Raw genomic sequence first — 19,176 nt, 5'->3', positions numbered from 1 at the left:
GAGATGGGACCACAGGAGCCTAGGAAGATGATTTTCTTGGTCATTTGGGTTTTAGAAGGCAGGTTCAATTGTTTTAAAATTCCGGGTCCTGGAAGAACCTCTATTGCTGGAAACACTGCTCTGAAAAAGTCCAACTCACTAGACCGGCATGAGAATTGACAAAACATTCTGTTCTGTTTCGTGAGTTGGTACAACATTCTAGGGCTGGACTTGAGAGTCTAGCAGCTCTTCTTTGCGGAGAATCACATGTGCAGAGACATGGTAGAACTGACAAGAAGAGCAGGAAATAGCACTTCCTCCATTTTTAGACTTAATGCCCCCAAATTAAAACTTCAATCCATGGACTTCTTTGGTTGTCCAGTAGTTAAGAATCTACCTGCCCATATAGGGGACATAGGCTGGATCCCTGTCCAGGAGGATCGCACATGCCATGGGGCATCTAAGCCCGTGTGCCACAACTACTGAGGCTCTGCTTCACAAGAGAAGCCACTGCACTGAGAAGCCTGCACACCTCAGCGAAGAGTAGCACCCGCTCTCAGCAGCTAGAGAAATACCACGCACAGCATCGAAGACTAGTGCAGCAGAAAATAAATAAATTAATTGGAAAAAACTTCAGTCCAATTGAATCAATTGCATTTTCTTTGTTTTAGACTCAGTTGACCTACGGAAAGCAAAAGAACATAATCAGAGACTGGATGAGGAAATTCTGGCTCTAAGAAATCGGGTTCGATCACTTGACTCAGAAAAAAAAGTACTTGGAGAAGAGGTAAGTTGTTTAATTAAATTTGTTCCTAGAGTTAATTTAAATGTGTATAAACTAACAGCAGTTAGAGCCGCCTAGATGGATAATACATCATCCATTGGTCATTAGTGAAGTCTGATTCTGGTGGCTATAACATGGCAGGTAGATGCTATACTTTGACCTGGACGCTTTGTATCAGTGTTTCTGCTTCATACATTTTAACCACATATGCTGAACAGTAATGTTATTGCTATTGTGCTTCAATAGGATCTTTTCTTTTTAATAAGGATTTAGATAATAGTTTATGCTTTTCACATTTACCAAAGTTTGAGTTTGTTAATACTAAACACTTAGTTGTATTATGTTTTTGAATCATTTTTAATATGCACTTCCAGGTTCTAGATATACTATGCTGCTGCTGCTGCTGCTAAGTTGCTTCAGTCGTGTCCGACTGTGCGACCCCATAGACGGCAGCCCACCAGGCTCCCCCGTCCCTGGGATTCTCCAGGCAAGAATACTGGAGTGGGTTGCCATTTCCTTCTCCAATGTGTGAAAGTGAAAAGTGAAAGTGAAGTCGCTCAGTCGTGTCTGACTCCTAGCGACCCCATGGACTGTAGCCCACCAGGCCCCGCCGTCTATGGGATTTTCCAGGCAAGAGTACTGGAGTGTTATGTCACTTCAATTTTAGTTCTATTCATTTCACAATCATCTCTCTGGTATGTAATACAATGCCTGGCACACACTCTAAGTGCTCAAGAAATTTTGTTGCAAGAATGAGTAGTTATTCATTAGGATGGCTATTATCAAAACAATAAAAAATAACAAATGTCGATGAGGATGTTGAGAAATTAGAACCCTTTGTATATCGTTGTTAAGAATGTAAAATGGTTCAGACACACTCGAAAACGGTATGTACTCCCTTTAAAAAGTAAACATCGAGTTACCAGCAGTTCTGCTTCTGGTTATATACCCAAAAGAATTGAAAGCAGGCACTTGAAGAGATTTATTCACTCATATTCATAGCCAAAAAGTTGAAGCAACTCAAGTATCCATTGACAGATGAATGGATAAACAAAGTATGGTGTGTGTGTGTGTGTGTGTGTGTGTGTGTGTGTAATAGGGCCTTAAAAAGAAAAGATATTTTAACATATGGTACAGCATAGGTGAAACTTGAAGCCACTACACTACTTAAGCAAGTCACATAAAGACAAATAGTGCATAGTTCCATTTATATGAGGTGCCTAAAGTGGTCAAAAATCACAGAGATAGAAAGTAGAATAGTGGTTTCTGGGGGGCTGTGGGGAAGGGCAGGATGAGGAGTTATTGCTTAATGATTAGAGTTTCAGTTTTGCAAGATGAGAAGAATTCTGGAGATGGATGGCGGTGGTGGTTACATAATAATGTGAATATGCTTAGTGGTTCTCAACTATATACTTAAAAACGGTTAAAATGGTAAATTTTGTGTTATGTATATTTTATCATAATTTTAAAATGCAATCATAAGAATAAATAAACACTGTTCAAGTTGTCTAAATCTCTATAAATTTGTACATATAATACTGATAAAATATATTCAATGTATTTTAAACATGTTTGTATATGTTTTACATATATATACATATATTTGGACTTCCCTGGTGTCTCAGATGGTAAAGCATCTGCCTATAGTGCGGGAGACCTGGGTTTGATCCCTGGGTCAGGAAGATCCTCTGGAGAAGGAAATGACAACCCACTCCAGTACTCTTGCCTGGAAAATCCCATGGACGGAGGGGCGTAGTAGGCTACAGTCCATGGGGTCACAAAGAGTCGGACACAACTGAGCGACTTCACTTCACATATATATTTATATATGTTTGCTCAGTCATGTCTATGTCTTTCTCAGCCCCATGGACTGTAGCCTATCAGGCTCCTCTGTCCATAGAATTCTCTAGGCAAGAATACTAGAGTGGGTAGCCATTCCCTTCTCCAGGGGATCTTCCCAACGCAGGGATTGAACCTGGGTCTCCTGCATTGGCAGGCTGGTGGGCTACAGTCCATGAGGTCCCAAAGAGTTGGACACAACTGAAATGACTTAGTATGCATCACACACACACAAAATATATATATATATACACACACAAAGAGTTGGAGATGACTGGGCGACTGAACAACAACACACGTACATACATGTGAGATAAAGTTCAGGAAGGGTATATCTGAAACATTGTTACTTCTGGAAAGGGAAATGAAATTGTGGCACAAAGTTATGTGAAGGAAAAGATCACTTTTTAGTCTATATACCTATATATTGTTTAAATTTTTCGCACAGAGAATGTATTCATGTATAACCTATCTATTTTTTAAATAAAGCAACCCCCTACCACTTTGTATTTAAAATGCTTTTGTATTTCAGGTTGAACGACTTAAAAGACGAACTTGTGAAGCTCAAGAGAATAAGCATCTTGGAAACCACTCTCCTGGAAAACCTGTGGGTACTGAACAGAAAGTAGAGGTAGTAAAGTTCTGTTATTTCTGACTTCTCATTTTGAAGTGAGCTGCATTTTACAGCTTGGCGCTGAGCACGTGCTACTCTTTTCTTGCCCGCCTTTTCCTATTGCCTTGCCAGAGTGTGGAGAAAGAAATTTGAGTATAGAGGATAGGATATGTTTCTATTCACTTCCTCCCCACAGGGAATGATTAATATGAAAAATATAATGGGTTTTGTTAAAGAAAAAAGAGTCTTACAAAAATATAACCAATATGGGCATTTTTAATCGTCAAAATGAAGTTGCTTTATAGCCTCAACCAGTGGTGAGGAGTGGGGAGTGGGAGCCACATATCAGAGAAAACTAAAATATGGTTTAGGCTCCAGTGTGTACAGCTTCCAGTCTTTTCAGCACAGTCAGCCTCTGAAGTGGTGGGCAAAATGACCAAACCCAAGGCAGATTGTAGCAAGAGCCAGTGTGTCATACAGAGGGTGGTTTCAGACTTTCCGCTCAAAGAGAGGTGGTTTTGCTGCAGCCTTTGCTCTTGTACACCTAAGACGAGTAACGCTGCTTGTTGCTGAGCGATCTCCTTCACTGGAGCTTGTCTTTTTTACTGTAACTCCCTGGGCCCTACACCCCCCACCTCCTCAGTATCAAGGAAATTATAGCCACTGGATTTCTTGATGCCCTACCTAAGGAGCCAATGTTCTTCTTGTCTTCCAAAACTCTTTCCTAGGCAATAATGCATTTTGTAGGAAGGAAGGAAAGGAGAAAAGGTAGGAAGGAAAGAAGGTGGAGGAAGAAAAGAATGAAGGAAGGAGGGTGCTGGAGGGAGGAAAGAAAATGAGGAAGGAAGGGAAGAAGGAATTTCCAGGCAAGATTTCAGGATTCTTTACCAGAATTTCTCCCAGGCAACCCAGAATGGTGGCACTCTGATTTAAAGTTGATTTAATTAACTTCTTATTTATCCTTCTTTATGAATAAAGGTATACATATGTTCATTCATATAGAAGGATTTTGAATATTTATTCAGATTTCCTCCTTTCCTTCCTTTTCTTTTTTTCTTTCTGTTTTTACTAAAATGCCTCTGGAGATCCTTCCATATCATACAGAGAGATCTCCCTCATTGTTTAGAGCAGCTAGCATTCTGTTGTGTGGATGTACTATAATTTATTTAACCAGTCTCCTGTTGATGGGCACTCGAGTTATTTCTAGTCCTTTGCATATTTATACAGGTGTTTCTGTAGGATAGAGTCACAAAAATGGGATTATAAGGGTGGAGAGTAGATGCATCAGTCATTTTGGTCAGTGTTGCCAGATACTGCCCAGTGGAAATTGCATCATTTTCCTTTTCCCTCAGCAGTGTATGAGAAAGATAGTTTCCCAAAGATTCACTAACTGAATATATTGTCAAATATTTGCATTTAGTAAACATGCAAATGTTTATGAAATCTTTACCAAATGCAAATGACAATGGGTATCTCAGTGTAGTTTTCGTTTCAGTCATCTAATGGTAGTGAGATTGAGCATTTTTCAAATGTTTAAACCTTATTTGTTGCTTTTATAAAGTTAATTTCACTAAATATTTAATACAGTATAAAATACGTATTTTAAGAGTTGCGTTCAATGTGCTTTGATAAAGGCATACACCTGTAAACCGCAACCATTGCAATCAAGAAAATAACATATTCGTTAACCTAAAACCTTCCCTCACCTTTTGCTATCAGTGCCTCCCACTCCACCACTTTCTATGACCATACCATTTCTAGAATTTTAAATAAATAGAACCATCTAGTATATACTCTGTGTTTGGCTTCTTTCACTTATTAATATAATAATGCTTTTGAGATTTATCCATGTTGTTTCTTATATCAGTAGTTCATTTTTAAACTGCTGAGTAATATTCCTGTATGTATAGATATACTATCCATTGTTTATCTAGCTACTGGTTAATAGATAATCAGGTTGTTTTCAGCTATTATGAAACAGCTGCTAGTATTCACATACCAGTTTGTTTTTTCCCTCTTAAATAAATACCTAGCAGTGGAATTACTGAATCACAGAGCAAGTGCATGTTTAATTTTATAAGAAACTGTCAGACTCTCTTCCACTTTGTGATGAATAATGCTGGTATGAACATCCATGTACACATTTTTGTGTGAACAAGTTTTCATTTTTCTTCAGTATGTACATAGGAGTGGAAATGCTGCGTCCTATATTAACTCTATATTTAATTTTTTGTAGAACTGCCAGACTATTTTCCAAAGCAGTTGTACCATCTAACATTCCCATCAGCAGTGTATAAGTGCTCCAGTTTCTCCATGTCTTACCAACACTCGTTACATTTTGTCTCTTTTATTATAGCCATCTTAATGGGTATGAAGTAATATCTCAGTATAGTTTTGATTTGCATTTCCTGATTGACTATTGATACTGAGTGTATTTTCTTATGCTTATTGGCCATTTCTTGAGCTCATCATTACCTTGCACAGGTCCACATTTCTATCTGGTACCATACTTCTTCAGCTCAAAGAACATTGATTAACATTTCTTCTAGTGCAGATATAGTGATAAACTTTCTGATTTTGTTTTCTTTACAGTAGTAAAGTACATATAACAGAAAATTCACCTCGTTAATGATTTTTAAGTGTACAGTTCAGTGATATTAAGCACCTTCATATTGTTTTTCACCCTTCACCACCATCCACCTCTAGAACTTTCTTCATCTTGCAAACCTGAAACTCTATACCCATTAAACAATAACGCCTTTTTTTGCCCAAAGTTTGCACTTTCTTTCATCTCAGAGGATTTGTTAACAAAATAAGCCACTCGTTATATACAAATAAATAATACAGATATATGTTAGAGAATTATCTAGCTTACTTTCAACATATTAACAGAGAAGAGAAATAGAAAGAGCAGAGAATACATCAACAAAGTGGGTTTTGACCAACATCCAGACTTAAACAGCGCTGGAAAGTCCCGTGTCACAGCACATCTGGAGTCCCAGTTGGGAAAGGGTCCCAGGCAGCATGTTGGCTCCGTGTGTGAGACTTGAGAGACTGCAGTTCAGGGTTCCCACTTATAATCCCAGGACGGATGCAAACTGGTATCGTCATCAATCTGTGACCAAATTGCAAGCCTGGTTTCCTGTTAATGCTGTTTGTTTTGTTTTGTAAAACTTGAAATGTTGCTAAGCCTGGGATGAGATGGTTGGATGGCTTCACTGACTCGATGGACATGAATTTGAGTAGTCTCCAAGAGTTAGTGATGGACAGGGAAGCCTGGCATGCTACAGTCCATGGGGTCTCAAAAAGTTGGACATGACTGAGCGACTGAACTGAACTGAACTGAAGCCTGGGGCTTGGTTAGCCAGGACCCCTTCAGGGGCTCAACAATCTCAAGATTCTTCCCCCATCTTATCTACGGTGCTGCAAGTTTTGCGCTCACAGCAGGCAGTCATTCCCAGTCAGGGCAGTGTCCAGGCAGGTTAGAAGCAAGGTCAGAGGCCTTTGTCTCTGAAGCCTAAACAAGACTATTTATTTAAATTCCCTAACACTCCTCATTCTGCCCTTCCCTCCCAGCCCTGGCAACCACCATTCTACTTTCTTTCTCTATGGTTTTGACTACTCTGAGTACCTCATTTAAGTGGAATCATACAGTGTTTTTTTGTGACTTTCTTATTTCAGTTAGCATGAGGTCTTCAAATTTCATCAGTGTCATAACATATATAATTTTAATATGATGTATTAATCTTTTAAATCATGTTAAAAAAAAGTGGTGTTTCAAGCCCTTGTTAAAATACTACTAGCTTTTATAATTGTGCCTATATTTACCTCTACTGAGATCTTTATTTTTTCATATGGCTTTGAGTGACTGTCTAGTATCCTTTGATTTCACTCTATATGAGTCCCTTTGGGATTTCTCATAGGGCAGGTCTAGTGGTAGCAAAGTCTCTCAACTTTTGTCGATCTGTGAATGTCTTCATTTCTTCCCCACTCTTGAAAAGACAGTTTTGCTGGATATGGGATTCTTAGTTGACAGGTTTTTTTCTTTCAACATTTTGAATGTATCAGCCCACTGCCTTCTGGTCACTAAAGCTTCTAATGAGAAATCTGCTGATAATCTCATTGAGGATCCATTGTATATGACGAGTCACTTCTGTCTTGCTGTGCTTTCAAGATTATTTCTGTCTTTGTCTTTTAGTAGTTTGATTCTACTGTGTCTCAGTGTGGGTGTCTTTGAGTTTATCCTTCTTGCAGCTCACTGAACTTGTTGGATATTTATATTTAAGTCTTTAATCAAATCATCATTTTCTTTTGTTTTTAATGGTGACCATGTTTGTGGCCCATCCCTTGTTCTGTCATTCATAAATCAACCTGAAGGAGGCTGCTCTAGGAAGCAACACCAAGATGAACTTAGAATTACAAGAGTTGTTCTTCACAGGGGTGATACCTGTGAAGGATAAAAGGAAAGAGTAGACATGGGCAGGCAAAACCTTCAGGTCATAATATAGTTCTCACATCTGTTCAAGAAAAGAGAAAAAGAAGGAAAATCGGTTAAGAAGAGCCTCAGACAATATTGCAGCCCTGAGAAGTCTAACCCAGGCCAACAGGGGGCTTTGGCACAGTAATAACCTGTAGAAGTTCCACACTGGCCAGAAATGGCCAGGCTTTATTATTCTCACTATGCTCAGTCATTCACTGGAGGCTGCCTAGAAAGAACATGGCATGTTCTTTCTTGAAGTGAGATATGATACCATGTGGCCCTCTGTATCGTAGAATTCTTGACAATAGAGAAGACCCTTATAGAATATTTGGTTAATCTACCTTCCTCTATGATAGACGTTGTCTATGACATTCTGGATAAATGAGAATCTATCCTATTTTTAAAGATGTTCCAAAAAGAAGATCATGCAGTTTTTCTCCCTGAAGTATTAGAAAATTTTTTCTGTCTAATCTCAATTGTCTAGGCTATGATAGAAACCAGTTTTCTTTTCCTTCTCATTAAGGCTTGAAATATGTGTGGGTTCCTAAAATAATAAAGCTTTATATTGACTCTCAGTGATCCTGTCACCTACTTCATCCCAGATAGAGCCAGCTGGAAAGGGGCACTGAGGAACACTGTAAGTAAATGCTTCTTCTCTATAAAGTAGAAGGTCTCTAAAATTAGAGAAGTTACTTAAGAAATAAGTAGTCAATTATACTTAAATGATTTTTAAAGCCATTTCCTGAGGAAAGAGGATGTAACTATAAATAGGTTTTTGCTTTCAAAGTTCTCTCTTAATCTTTCATGAAGAAAAAAACCTCAAGCTTCCTTAATTATGTTTAGTAGCTGGATAGTGGTGATATCAATAAGTATTAAGTCAAGGGTGTTAGCAGGGGAATGAAGTGAACTGAGTACTGTAATCAGTAGGTAGAGAATAGCAGCACTTCTCCTTGAGCTCATTTCCAGATTTTGACCTAGTGCCATGCTTTCCTTGTCATGGATCTTCAGCTTTCAGACAGGTCTTGGGAAAGTGAAAGTTACTCAGTCGTGTCTGACTCTTTGCAACCCCATGAACTGTAGCCTGCCAGGCTCCTCTGTCTATGGAATTCTCCAGGCAAGAGTACTGTTGTGGCTAGCCTTTCCCTTCTCCAGGGGATCTTCTCAGCCTAGGGACTGAGCTCAGGTCTCCCACATTACAGGTGGATTCTTTACTGTCTGAGCCAGCAGGGAAGCCCAAGAATACTGGAGCGGGTAGCCTATCACTTCTCCAGGGAATCTTCCCAACCCAGGAATCAAACTGGGTTCTCTTGCATTGCAGGCAGATCCTTTACCAGCTGAGCTGCCAGGGAAGATGCCAGGTACTCAGTGTCTCATGCAATTATCCTGACCTATAGTTACTTTATTTTCTGTGTCCTACAAAAAAGTAAGTAAAAGGATAGAAACTAATATTTGAGTATCTATAATGTTTCAGTAACTTTACTGGGAGTTGGGGTCGGGGGGGTTGACATAATTCGCTTAAGGTTAGCAGGCCTTTGGAGAGCTTAGGTATTGTTCACCTTGCTTTACAGGTGAGGAAACCAAGATCACAGATGCACAAATGTAGAAGTCAGGATTTCAGATTTCCACTGACTTCAAAGCTCTTTTTTTTGCCAGTATAATTTCCAAACTGTGTTTTAGAGATTCTTGCTGTTCATAGGTCCAAATCTTTAGGTGTTCTACCTCCACATCAGCCAGAGACACCTCCATTTGTGGGCACTCTGCAGTTTCTCCATAAGAATTCTTCTGAAGATAAAAGGAAGCGAGAAGCCCTGTAACTTCAAAAGGATAAGTAATTTAGAAAACCACTCCCTTAAGTCAAACAGACTCCTCCATATATGACTGTGTTCTTTATCCATTTTTACATGCAGACAGATTTACCATTAAATAGGCTGTCTTAGTGCTACCAGTATGCATGTTCTCAAAGACAATGCTTAGTTGCAGCATGTGAACTCTTACTTGCAGTATGTGGGACCTAGTTCCCTGACCAGGGACTAAACCTGGCCCCCTGCATTGGGAGCGTGAAGTCTTAGCCGCTGGACCACCAGGGAAGTCCCAGAAGATGCTTAAAATGGAAGATATGCTAAGTATCTGGCAGGAATAAAAAGTAGTCATGATGTATTTATCATCGGTCACATGCGTGATCTTGTTTTACTAACATAACCTTATATAATCCTTATAACAGCCCTCCCCGTCGTGATTAGGTATGTTCTGTTTCATACTTGAGTAGAGGAACTTCATAACTTAAGAGGCACAACCAGGAATTGATCCAGGTCTGTCTGGCCTTAGAGACCATTTTCTACATCACACCAACTCTCTTGAGTATTCATAGAGGGAGCATATGATAATGCACGGGGTCTACAGCACACCCAGCGCGGAGCACGTCCCTGTCTGGAGGTGATGACCCGGCAGCATTTTATTCTCTGCAGCGCCTGCATCCGCCATCTCCTTTGATTGTGCCCATGAGAGAGGAGAGCATGGCACAAGCACGTGCTGGGGGTGGAGGGTGGGGGACAGCAGTCACTCTTGTCCATACGGTGCCTGGGAGGCACAATTTGGCTCAGAGTGTTAGATAGCCCCCACCCTTCAGATAGTAGAACACTGCAAGTGGAAGATTCTGAGCTGTTATGTGTTCTCCAGAGTTGTTGGCAGTTACCCCGTGCCAGTGAGGCGATCCCCTAGAAGTCTGTTCATTCACCTCTTTGCTTACTGCTGGCTGACAGGTGAGGTAGGCTCCCTTCAGTTGTCTAGAGATCACTATGTCCATTGCTTATTTCCCACAGTGTTGTGACCCCTTTCCTGTGTTTTTCTGCTTTAAACTTTGATCATCAGTCTCATGAAATACATAAATCACCTAAATGTATGGCTGTCTTTAGTATGCCACAAACTATGGTAAATTTCAAGTATATATCCTTTTGAAAATCTCTCTCTTGGAAGTTATAGCATTTAAGTACATGGCATTCTTGTATAGAGAAAACACAAAAGAAATGGGCGGAGCACTCATTTTTAAGAGTTGAAAACATTTACTGCACTTGGCACTCAGTCATCTCAGGAGGTGCATGGGCAGGCTAAGTAGACGCCAGAGTGTTAAGTGCATCAGTATGTCATGTGTGGATGTGCAGAAACATTAATCAGTGCATATGGCAGCTGATGAACAGGGAGAAGCTGACCTGGGGATAAAATATTTTCTTCCCTGTATCCTTGTGCATTTCTGCTAGGAAGTCAACATGATTCTTTAGTAGGTCCTTTGTCCATACCGCTAGGTAGGAGGATACGTGAAAGCTACACTTAGGTTTCAGCATCGTTTTTCCAGTAGCATTCCCCATTTTTCCCAACTCATCAATGTGAAATTTCTATTAATATTTCTATTTTATTGATATTTAACATGAGGAAGATAAATTATTGATAACCAACTTCACTGAATTAATGGATTTTTTTTAATCTGTAGATTAAGTTAATACAGTCTTTGCAGTAAGTTATGAACCTGGGAATATAAGCAAACTCCAGAATATTTTCCCCCAAATTTGATTAGATAAAAATCAATTACTTCCTTTCTTCAGCCTACCAAAGGAATATTTTTATCTCTGAATTAAAAAGTTCAAGTTGAAGTTTCTGTTGAAACCTAATTCTGAATAGCAGTAATAAGTAATATCAATGTTGGTGTCTCCTGTTTCTAAATTACATCTGCTGCCGCTGCTAAGTCGCTTCAGTCGTGTCTGACTCTGTGCCAGCCCACCAGGCTCCCCCATCCCTGGGATTCTCCAGGCAAGAACACCGGAGTGGGTTGCCATTTCCTTCCCCAATGCATGAGAGTGAAAAATGAAAGTGAAGTTGCTCAGTCATGTCCGACTCTTAGCGACCCCATGGACTGCAGCCCACCAGGCCCCTCCGTCCATGGGATTTTCCAGGCAAGAGTCCTGGAGTGGGGTGCCATTGCCTTCTCCGAAATTACATCTGCTGCTGCTAAGTCACTTCAGTCGTGTCCGACTCTGTGCGACCCCATAGACGGCAGCCCGCCAGGCTCCCCCATCCCTGGGATTCTCCAGGCAAGAATACTGGAGTGGGTTGCCATTTCCTTCTCCAGAAATTACATCTAAATACTCATAAACCTCCTTTGCATTTAATTTTATTACTGGGCCAATCAGCACTAACAAGGAATAATTAGGGAGTTTGAGAAGGTCACGTACACACTGCTAAACTCAAAATGGATGACCAGCAAGGACCTGTTGTATAGCACATGGAACTCTGCTCAATGTTATGTGACATCCTGGATGGGAGAAGGGTTAGGGAGAAAATGGATACACATATATGTATGGCTGAGTCCCTTCACTGCTCACTTGAAACTACCACAACATTGTTAATTGGCTATACCCCAATACAAAATAAGACGTTTAAAGTTTGATGAAAAATAAAAGTTAAAAAAATAAGGTAAATTATCAACTTGATTAATTGAGAATCATCAGGATTCTGTAGTATGTTTTTCTAATAGTGCTTGTTCCCTTTGGTTAAGTTGCCAAACAGAGCAAGGACTGAAATATATCTTAAAGCAACTCTCCAAAGGATCCAAGACCAGATAAAAGATGGAATTGCTGGTAGGGGAGGTTTCAAGGCTGTAGCCTCCGGAAGAGATTCTTAAGAAATGTAGCTTATCTTTTCAGCATTTTTTAAAAATAGCAAATATATGTTTATACTTTAGCTGATGGTTTATTTGGATTAAGATTTCCCTCTTGGAGCCTGAATTATCAGATAGAAAGACAGATGAGAAACCAGCATGAAAGGTCAAGAGACAGTGAAAGTACAAGATTTGAATGATGTAAGAAATTAAAAGATGATTTTCAGTTACATTTTGTAATACAGATGAGGCAGACTGTATAAGGATGCTTAAGAATTACTGAAAATAGACGACGTGCTGGTTGCTCAGTTGTGCCTGACTCTGCAACGCCATGGACTGCAGCCCTGGTGGACTCCTCTGTCCCTGGGATTTTCCAGGCAAGGATACTGCAGTGGTCTGCCATTTCCTTCTCCAGGAGATCTTCCCCACCCAGGGATCAAACCCTGGTCTCCTTCACTGCAGACAGATTCTTTACCAACTGAACTACGAGAGAAGTCCCCAGAATAGGCAAAAAGAATGGTAAATTTACATCCTATGATCGTGATCAGTGGTTATAGAAAACCTTCCAGGATTAGTCATTCAGGAAGGAGCCCTTTAAAACTGTATTTAGAATAAACTAGTATATTGAAATTGTAAGGATGACGCCTGCTCTTATGGCTATAATGTACATAGGACAAGTCTTAGTTCCATTTTACAGCTGAGAAAAAGAGGCTTAGAGAGAAAAACCCATCTTATGAGCTATGGTACCATGATCTAGTTTTGCCAGGTTCGTCTCTCCGCATATGACTTTATAACTGAGTTAGGCAGAAAAGTATTATCAAAGTTTATAAGATACATGACTATTGTATTGAATACATAGAATTAATTATCTAAAATACTTTTTGCAGATATTGAAAATGAGCCAAGAAAAAATTGAAATATTTGAAAGTGAGTTGTCAGAAGAGAGAGAAACAAAAACGCAGTTGACATCTAATCTTAATACAGAGCAGAGAGCTTTGGAAGTTGAAAGTGAGGTATTTTGCCATTTAGGATGTTATTTTCCTCTTTTTGCATTTGCAGTTAAGGGATTTCATATTATTTATTTTTATTTTAAAATAAATTATAGCTATAGAATATTATTTATATTAGGAATAATAGGGTGACTGTTTCTCCAGGCTGAGTTCCAGCACTAGCCAAAGAGTCCTTTAAGTAGAAGGGATTTGATTATTAAGATGATTGTAGAGTCCTGGGCTTGTCTCTCCTTTTTACTGCTGGTAATACCATCTTGGAAAGGTCTATCAGGAGACATACCAGCCTATATTTGGAAGAGAGACCTGGAAGTGAGTTCATCAAGTCTAGATCATTAATTCAGAGGATGGTGACAATCAGTTTGCAGGGTGGGTGAGAGCTGGCACAGTGCCCTAAATCTCATGCTAATGACTGATAGGAATTTTCCACGGAGTGAGGTAGGACACTGATAGCACTTGCCCTCTCACTGTGGTTTTGGATGGCCACTCCCTACCTTCTCTCCTCATCAGCACTTTCCTCCCTTTCTGATCTCAAGCCTTTGGGAATAGTAACAAGTATTGCATGCTTTGTGCTAGGTTGCTTCAGTCATGTCTGATTCTTTGCGACCCTATGGACTGTAGCTTGCCAGGCTCCTCTGTCCATGGGATTTTCCAGCAAGAATACTGGAATGGATTGCCATGCCCTTCTCCAGGGGATCTTTCCAACCCAGGGATCAAACCTGTTTCTCTTATGTCTCCTGCATTGGCAGGCAGGTTCTTTACCACTAGCGCCACCTGGGAAGCACCACAAAGTAAATTTTATGTTATCTGCTCCTGTTATAGGGAGCTACACCACAGCCTGGCTCTCAGGCCCTGTCATCCACCAATCAAACGCTACATATTCTATGTCATCAATACAGAAACTTAATAAAAATCTACATCTAACTAAAGTGTTTTCTCTCATGAATATGGAAAAAAAATCAGAGGGTTAGAGGAATCCCTAGTTAAGTCACTGAATATGCATGAAGTAAGACAGCATAATTTGTCGTGAAGAGCGGTGTTTGAAATCAGTTTGAATCCCAGCTTTATCACTTCCTGGCTATGTGAATAACAAGATCATTTACATTCTCTGAGCCTCAGTTTCAATAACCCTACCTCATGGGGTTGTCATAAGGTTAAGGGTAGACAACATAGCACCTGACCTATAAAAAAGTAACTGTAAAAGAATACAGTTTAAGGCAGGTAATATAACTAATGCAGGAATTGCTGAAGAATTTATCTCTACACACCTTAAAGTGTATAAAGTGGGGACAAAAGAAGCCCAGTCTTTGAACCTATCAATGATAGATATTAAGAATGCTAATGGCGTGTGACCCTTCATAGCCACGACTGGTCCAGGACTGCTTTCCGCTGCCTGGGCACCTAGTGCGGAGCTGGGGCCTTAGACTTGGCCTCCTAGAGGCCCTGTGGAGCCCAGTTCCCTGATGCCTGTGGAGAAGAGCTCTTTAACAAGACCAACAAACACCACTTCTTACACAGTCCGGCCCTGTTAGGGTTGTCCCCGTATAGAAACCGCCTCTGGGCTGGTTGCTGCTAGCTTCTGGAACTACCTAATTCTGTACCAGCTTGTACTGCCAAGCTCTGAGTAGAGACCCCAGTACCCAGACATAGGCCCCCTATGAGAAGGAGCATTAGGCTCTCTCTTGGGCTCGCTTGCCTTGGCTCTTTGAGCTTCCTCGTGTTAAATTTCTGGGTGGTTTTTGCTTTTGTTTTTTTAGCAGGAAGAAAATTAAAAGAGAAAGACAAATTTAGAAAAAGAATGCTTAATTTTTGACTTAAGGAATCTTTTCTTTACTATAATAGAGAAAGGAATTTGTCTGCCAGAGGATAAATTAAAATATTTAAAGCAAAAAAGTTGTCAGAATCTTTTCAAAGATTCCTTTTTAGCAGTAGTATACATTTTCTATGGAAAGCCGTGTTTTGTTCTACTAAATATTGTCATTTCTTAAATCAGGAATTGCAAAAATCAAAGTCCGAACTTACATGCCTTTATCGTGAAATTCAAAGTCTTCCAAGTGCAGCAAAAGACAGAGACCATTTTTTAATAGCATATGACATGCTACAAAGAGAGAATTCTGAATTAGAAACAAAGGTGAGATTGAATTATTAAGTATTTAAATGTTCTATGTATGACATGTCTTTTATGAAGATGACATAAAAGGTAACTAACTTCAGTAAGAGATGACTTGGAAATCGGAGTTTCTTTTATTATTATAGAACAAATTGCCACATAGTGTGGATTATAAGTCAAGCTGTATTTCAGGGTAAATATTCGGACTTCAGCCAGGACTTTACTCTTTATTCATAGGATTAACCTATGAATTTGTTAGTTTACAGAAGCTTCCCAATGGCTTAGTTTTTAGAGCACATGCTGTATGGTACTTAGTTGCTCAGTCGTGTCCGACTCTTTGTGATCCCATGGACTGTAGTCCACCAGGCTTCTCTGTCCGTGGATTGTCCAGGCAAGAATACTAGAGTGGGTTGCTATGCCCTCCTTCAGGGGATCATTTAACCCAGGGATCAAACCCAGGTCTCCTGCATTGCAGGCGGATTCTTTACTGTCTGAGCCACCAGGGAAGCCATAACATAATGTAAAAGGTGAACTTAAAAACAGAACTGTCATATAACCCAGAAATCCTGCTTCTGGATAAATATGCAAGAGAAAGACTTAAACAGATATTTGTACACACATGTTGAAAGCAGCATTATTTACAATAGCTAAAATGTGGAAGCAACCCAAGTGTCCATCTGTGAATGAATGATTAAGCAAAACATGGTATATACATATAATGAAATATTATTCAGCCTTAAAAAGAAGGAAATTCTGCAGTATGCTACAACGTGGATGAACCTTGAGGGCATTAAGCTAAGTGAAATAAGCCAGTCAGAAAAAGACTGATAACTATTTGATTTCACTTACATGAGGTACTTAGAGTAGTCAAAAATCATGAAGACAGAAAGTAGAATGGTGGTTGCCAGGATCTGTGGGGAGGTAAGAATTGGAGAGTTGTTGTTTAATATATACAGAGTTTGTTTTACAAGATGAAAAGAGTTATGGGGTTGGATGGTGGCAATGGTTGCACAACAATGTCGATATATTTAATACTACTGAAGTGTACACTTAAAAATGGTTAAGATGGTAAATTTTATGTTTTATATATTTTATCACAATAAAAAAAAGCAAAAACAAACATGTTTACTAAAATGTCTTCAACTTTAAAAACTTAAAGCATCTTTTCTTGCTCAACATCACTCATTATCAGAGAAATGCAAATCAAAACCACAATGAGGTACCATTTCACGCCAGTCAGAATGGCTGCTATCCAAAAGTCTACAAGCAAAAAATGCTGGAGAAGGTGTGGAGAAAAGGGAACCCTCTTACACTGTTGGTGGGAATGCAAACTAGTACAGCCACTATGGAGAACAGTGTGGAGATTCCTTAAAAAACTGGAAATAGAACTGCCTTATGATCCAGCAATCCCACTGCTGGGCATACACACTGAGGAAACCAGAAGGGAAAGAGACACGTGTATCCCAATGTTCATCGCAGCACTGTTTATAATAGCCAGGACATGGAAGCAACCTAGATGTCCATCAGCAGATGAATGGATAAGAAAGCAGTAGTACATATACACAATGGAGTATTACTCAGCCATTAAAAAGAATACATTTGAATCAGTTCTAATGAGGTGGATGAAACTGGAGCCTATTATACAGAGTGAAGTCTGTTAGAAAGAAAAACACTCATACAGTATACTAACACATATATATGGAATTTAGAAAGATGGTAACGATAACCCTGTATGTGAGACAGCAAAAGAGACACAGATGTATAGAACAGTCTTTTGACTCTGTGGGAGAGGGCAAGGGTGGGATGATTTGGGAGAATGGCAGTGAAACACATATAATATCATATGTGAAATGAAAAAAAGAAAATCGCCAGCAGTTTAAAAAATAAATAAATTTAGACAGTCTAAAAAAAAAATTTAAAGCATCTTTTCCAATTATACTGAACTTAGAATTAGGAAAATGGTGTAATGTCCCAACTCTAGTAAATTCCCCAAATATAAAAATGGCACTGCCAGATTAGGGGCAGTGCAACACTAAACGGAGAGGTTGCCAGCTGTGTAATTTCCAGAGTCCTACCTATTAGATTGTCACCAACTCCTGGCTAAAAATTCTCACCCTCAGTTACTCTCTTATGTTGATTAAAATGGTAGGAAGGACTAAAGGCTTGAACACAATGGTTAAAATATGTTGATTTATATTTTAATACAACACATGAGGTAGATGACTAAATCAAGGCCTAATTTATCCTATCTGAAGTTGTTACTCTGAAATCACAGAGTAAGTTGCTGAGGAACTGGGGCACAGATCAAATATGTGACCTAGGGAGAGAAAGGTCCAGCCAATAGGGTAATATGTTGGCACAGCCTACATCTCAGCTTTGTTTGTGGGACCTTGTCAGCAAGATGCATTTTCATCACAGTATACAACTGAAGGATCTTGTTTCTCAAAATATCATCAGAAAACTTAACATAGTTTTAGCCAGTGGTTTACCCAGTCATTCTCTGAACCCCCGGGTTTCACTTTCGTGGTTTCGCATACTCGGATTCAATAACGAAGGATCCTCCGTTGGTTGAAGTGTCGTATGGAAGCCGGTTCAGGCCTCGGTGTCTCAGAGAGCAGGCGCCCTCTCAGCTCTTCCTCTGGAGATTCCGTATTTAGCTCGATCCTTCCCACTCCTTTGCAGTTTCCCAGATCTTGAGACTCAAGTCTTTGAATAACAAGAGAAACTTTTGATCTTTAACGTAGATGTTTTATCAATGGTGCTGTATAGAAGGAGAAGTTTTGAAACTACTGTAAAAATAAGACCAATAACTGGAAGCAGGAGGCTTAAATCCAAACCCTGACTCCAGGGAACTCCTGACTCCAAGGAACATTGATTGACAGGAGCTCATCAAACGCCTCCATACCTACACTGAAACCAAGCACCACACAAGGGCCAACAAGTTCCAGGGCAAGACATACTAAGCAAATTCTCCAGCAACAAAGGAACACAGCCCTGAGCTTCAAGATACAGGCTGCCCAAAGTCACCCCAAAACCATAGACATCTCATAACTCATTACTGGACACTTCATTGCACTCCAGAGAGAAGAAATACAGCTCCACCCACCAGAACACCTACACAAGCTTCCCTAACGAGGAAACCTTGACAAGCCACCTGTACAAACCCACACACAGAGAGGAAACGCCACAATAAAGAGAACTACGCAAACTGCCAGAATACAGAAAGGACACCCCAAAATCAGCAATTTAAACAAGATGAAGAGACAGAGGAATACCCAGCAGGTAAAGGAACAGGATAAATGCCCACCAAACCAAACCAAAGAGGAAGAGATAGGGAATCTACCTGATAAAGAATTCCAAATAATGATAGTGAAATTGATCCTAAATCTTGAAATCAAAATGGAATCACAGATAAATAGCCTGGAGACAAGGATTGAGAAGATGCAAGAAAGGTTTAACAAGGACCTAGAAGAAATAAAAAAGAGTCAATATATAATGAATAATGCAATAAATGAAATTAGAAACACTCTGAAAGCAACAAATAGTAAAATAACAGAGGCAGAAGATAGGATTAGTGAATTAGAAGATAGAATGGCAGAAATAAATGAATCAGAGAGGATAAAAGAAAAATGAATTAAAAGAAATGAGGACAATCTCAGAGACCTCCAGGACAATATTAAACGCTACAACATTCGAATCATAGGACTCCCAGAAGA

General features: G+C 39.6%; 1 protein-coding gene across 1 annotated transcript in view; it reads left to right on the top strand.

Moving 5' to 3' along the window:
• The window catches only part of CCDC30 (coiled-coil domain containing 30), a 146,391-nt gene that overhangs the window by 43,832 nt on the left and 83,383 nt on the right, over positions 1 to 19,176 (top strand). The window contains 2 exon segments of the mRNA XM_010862665.1: positions 651 to 766; positions 3,135 to 3,233. Of these exon segments, the coding sequence (XP_010860967.1) occupies positions 651 to 766; positions 3,135 to 3,233 (215 nt within the window).

Source organism: Bison bison, unplaced genomic scaffold, assembly GCF_000754665.1.
Source record: "Bison bison bison isolate TAMUID 2011002044 unplaced genomic scaffold, Bison_UMD1.0 scf7180017864484, whole genome shotgun sequence".
Taxonomy (NCBI): Eukaryota; Metazoa; Chordata; class Mammalia; order Artiodactyla; family Bovidae; genus Bison; species Bison bison.
The sequence above is the reverse complement of the archived record's forward strand: the minus strand, read 5'-3'. Positions and strand labels throughout refer to the sequence as shown.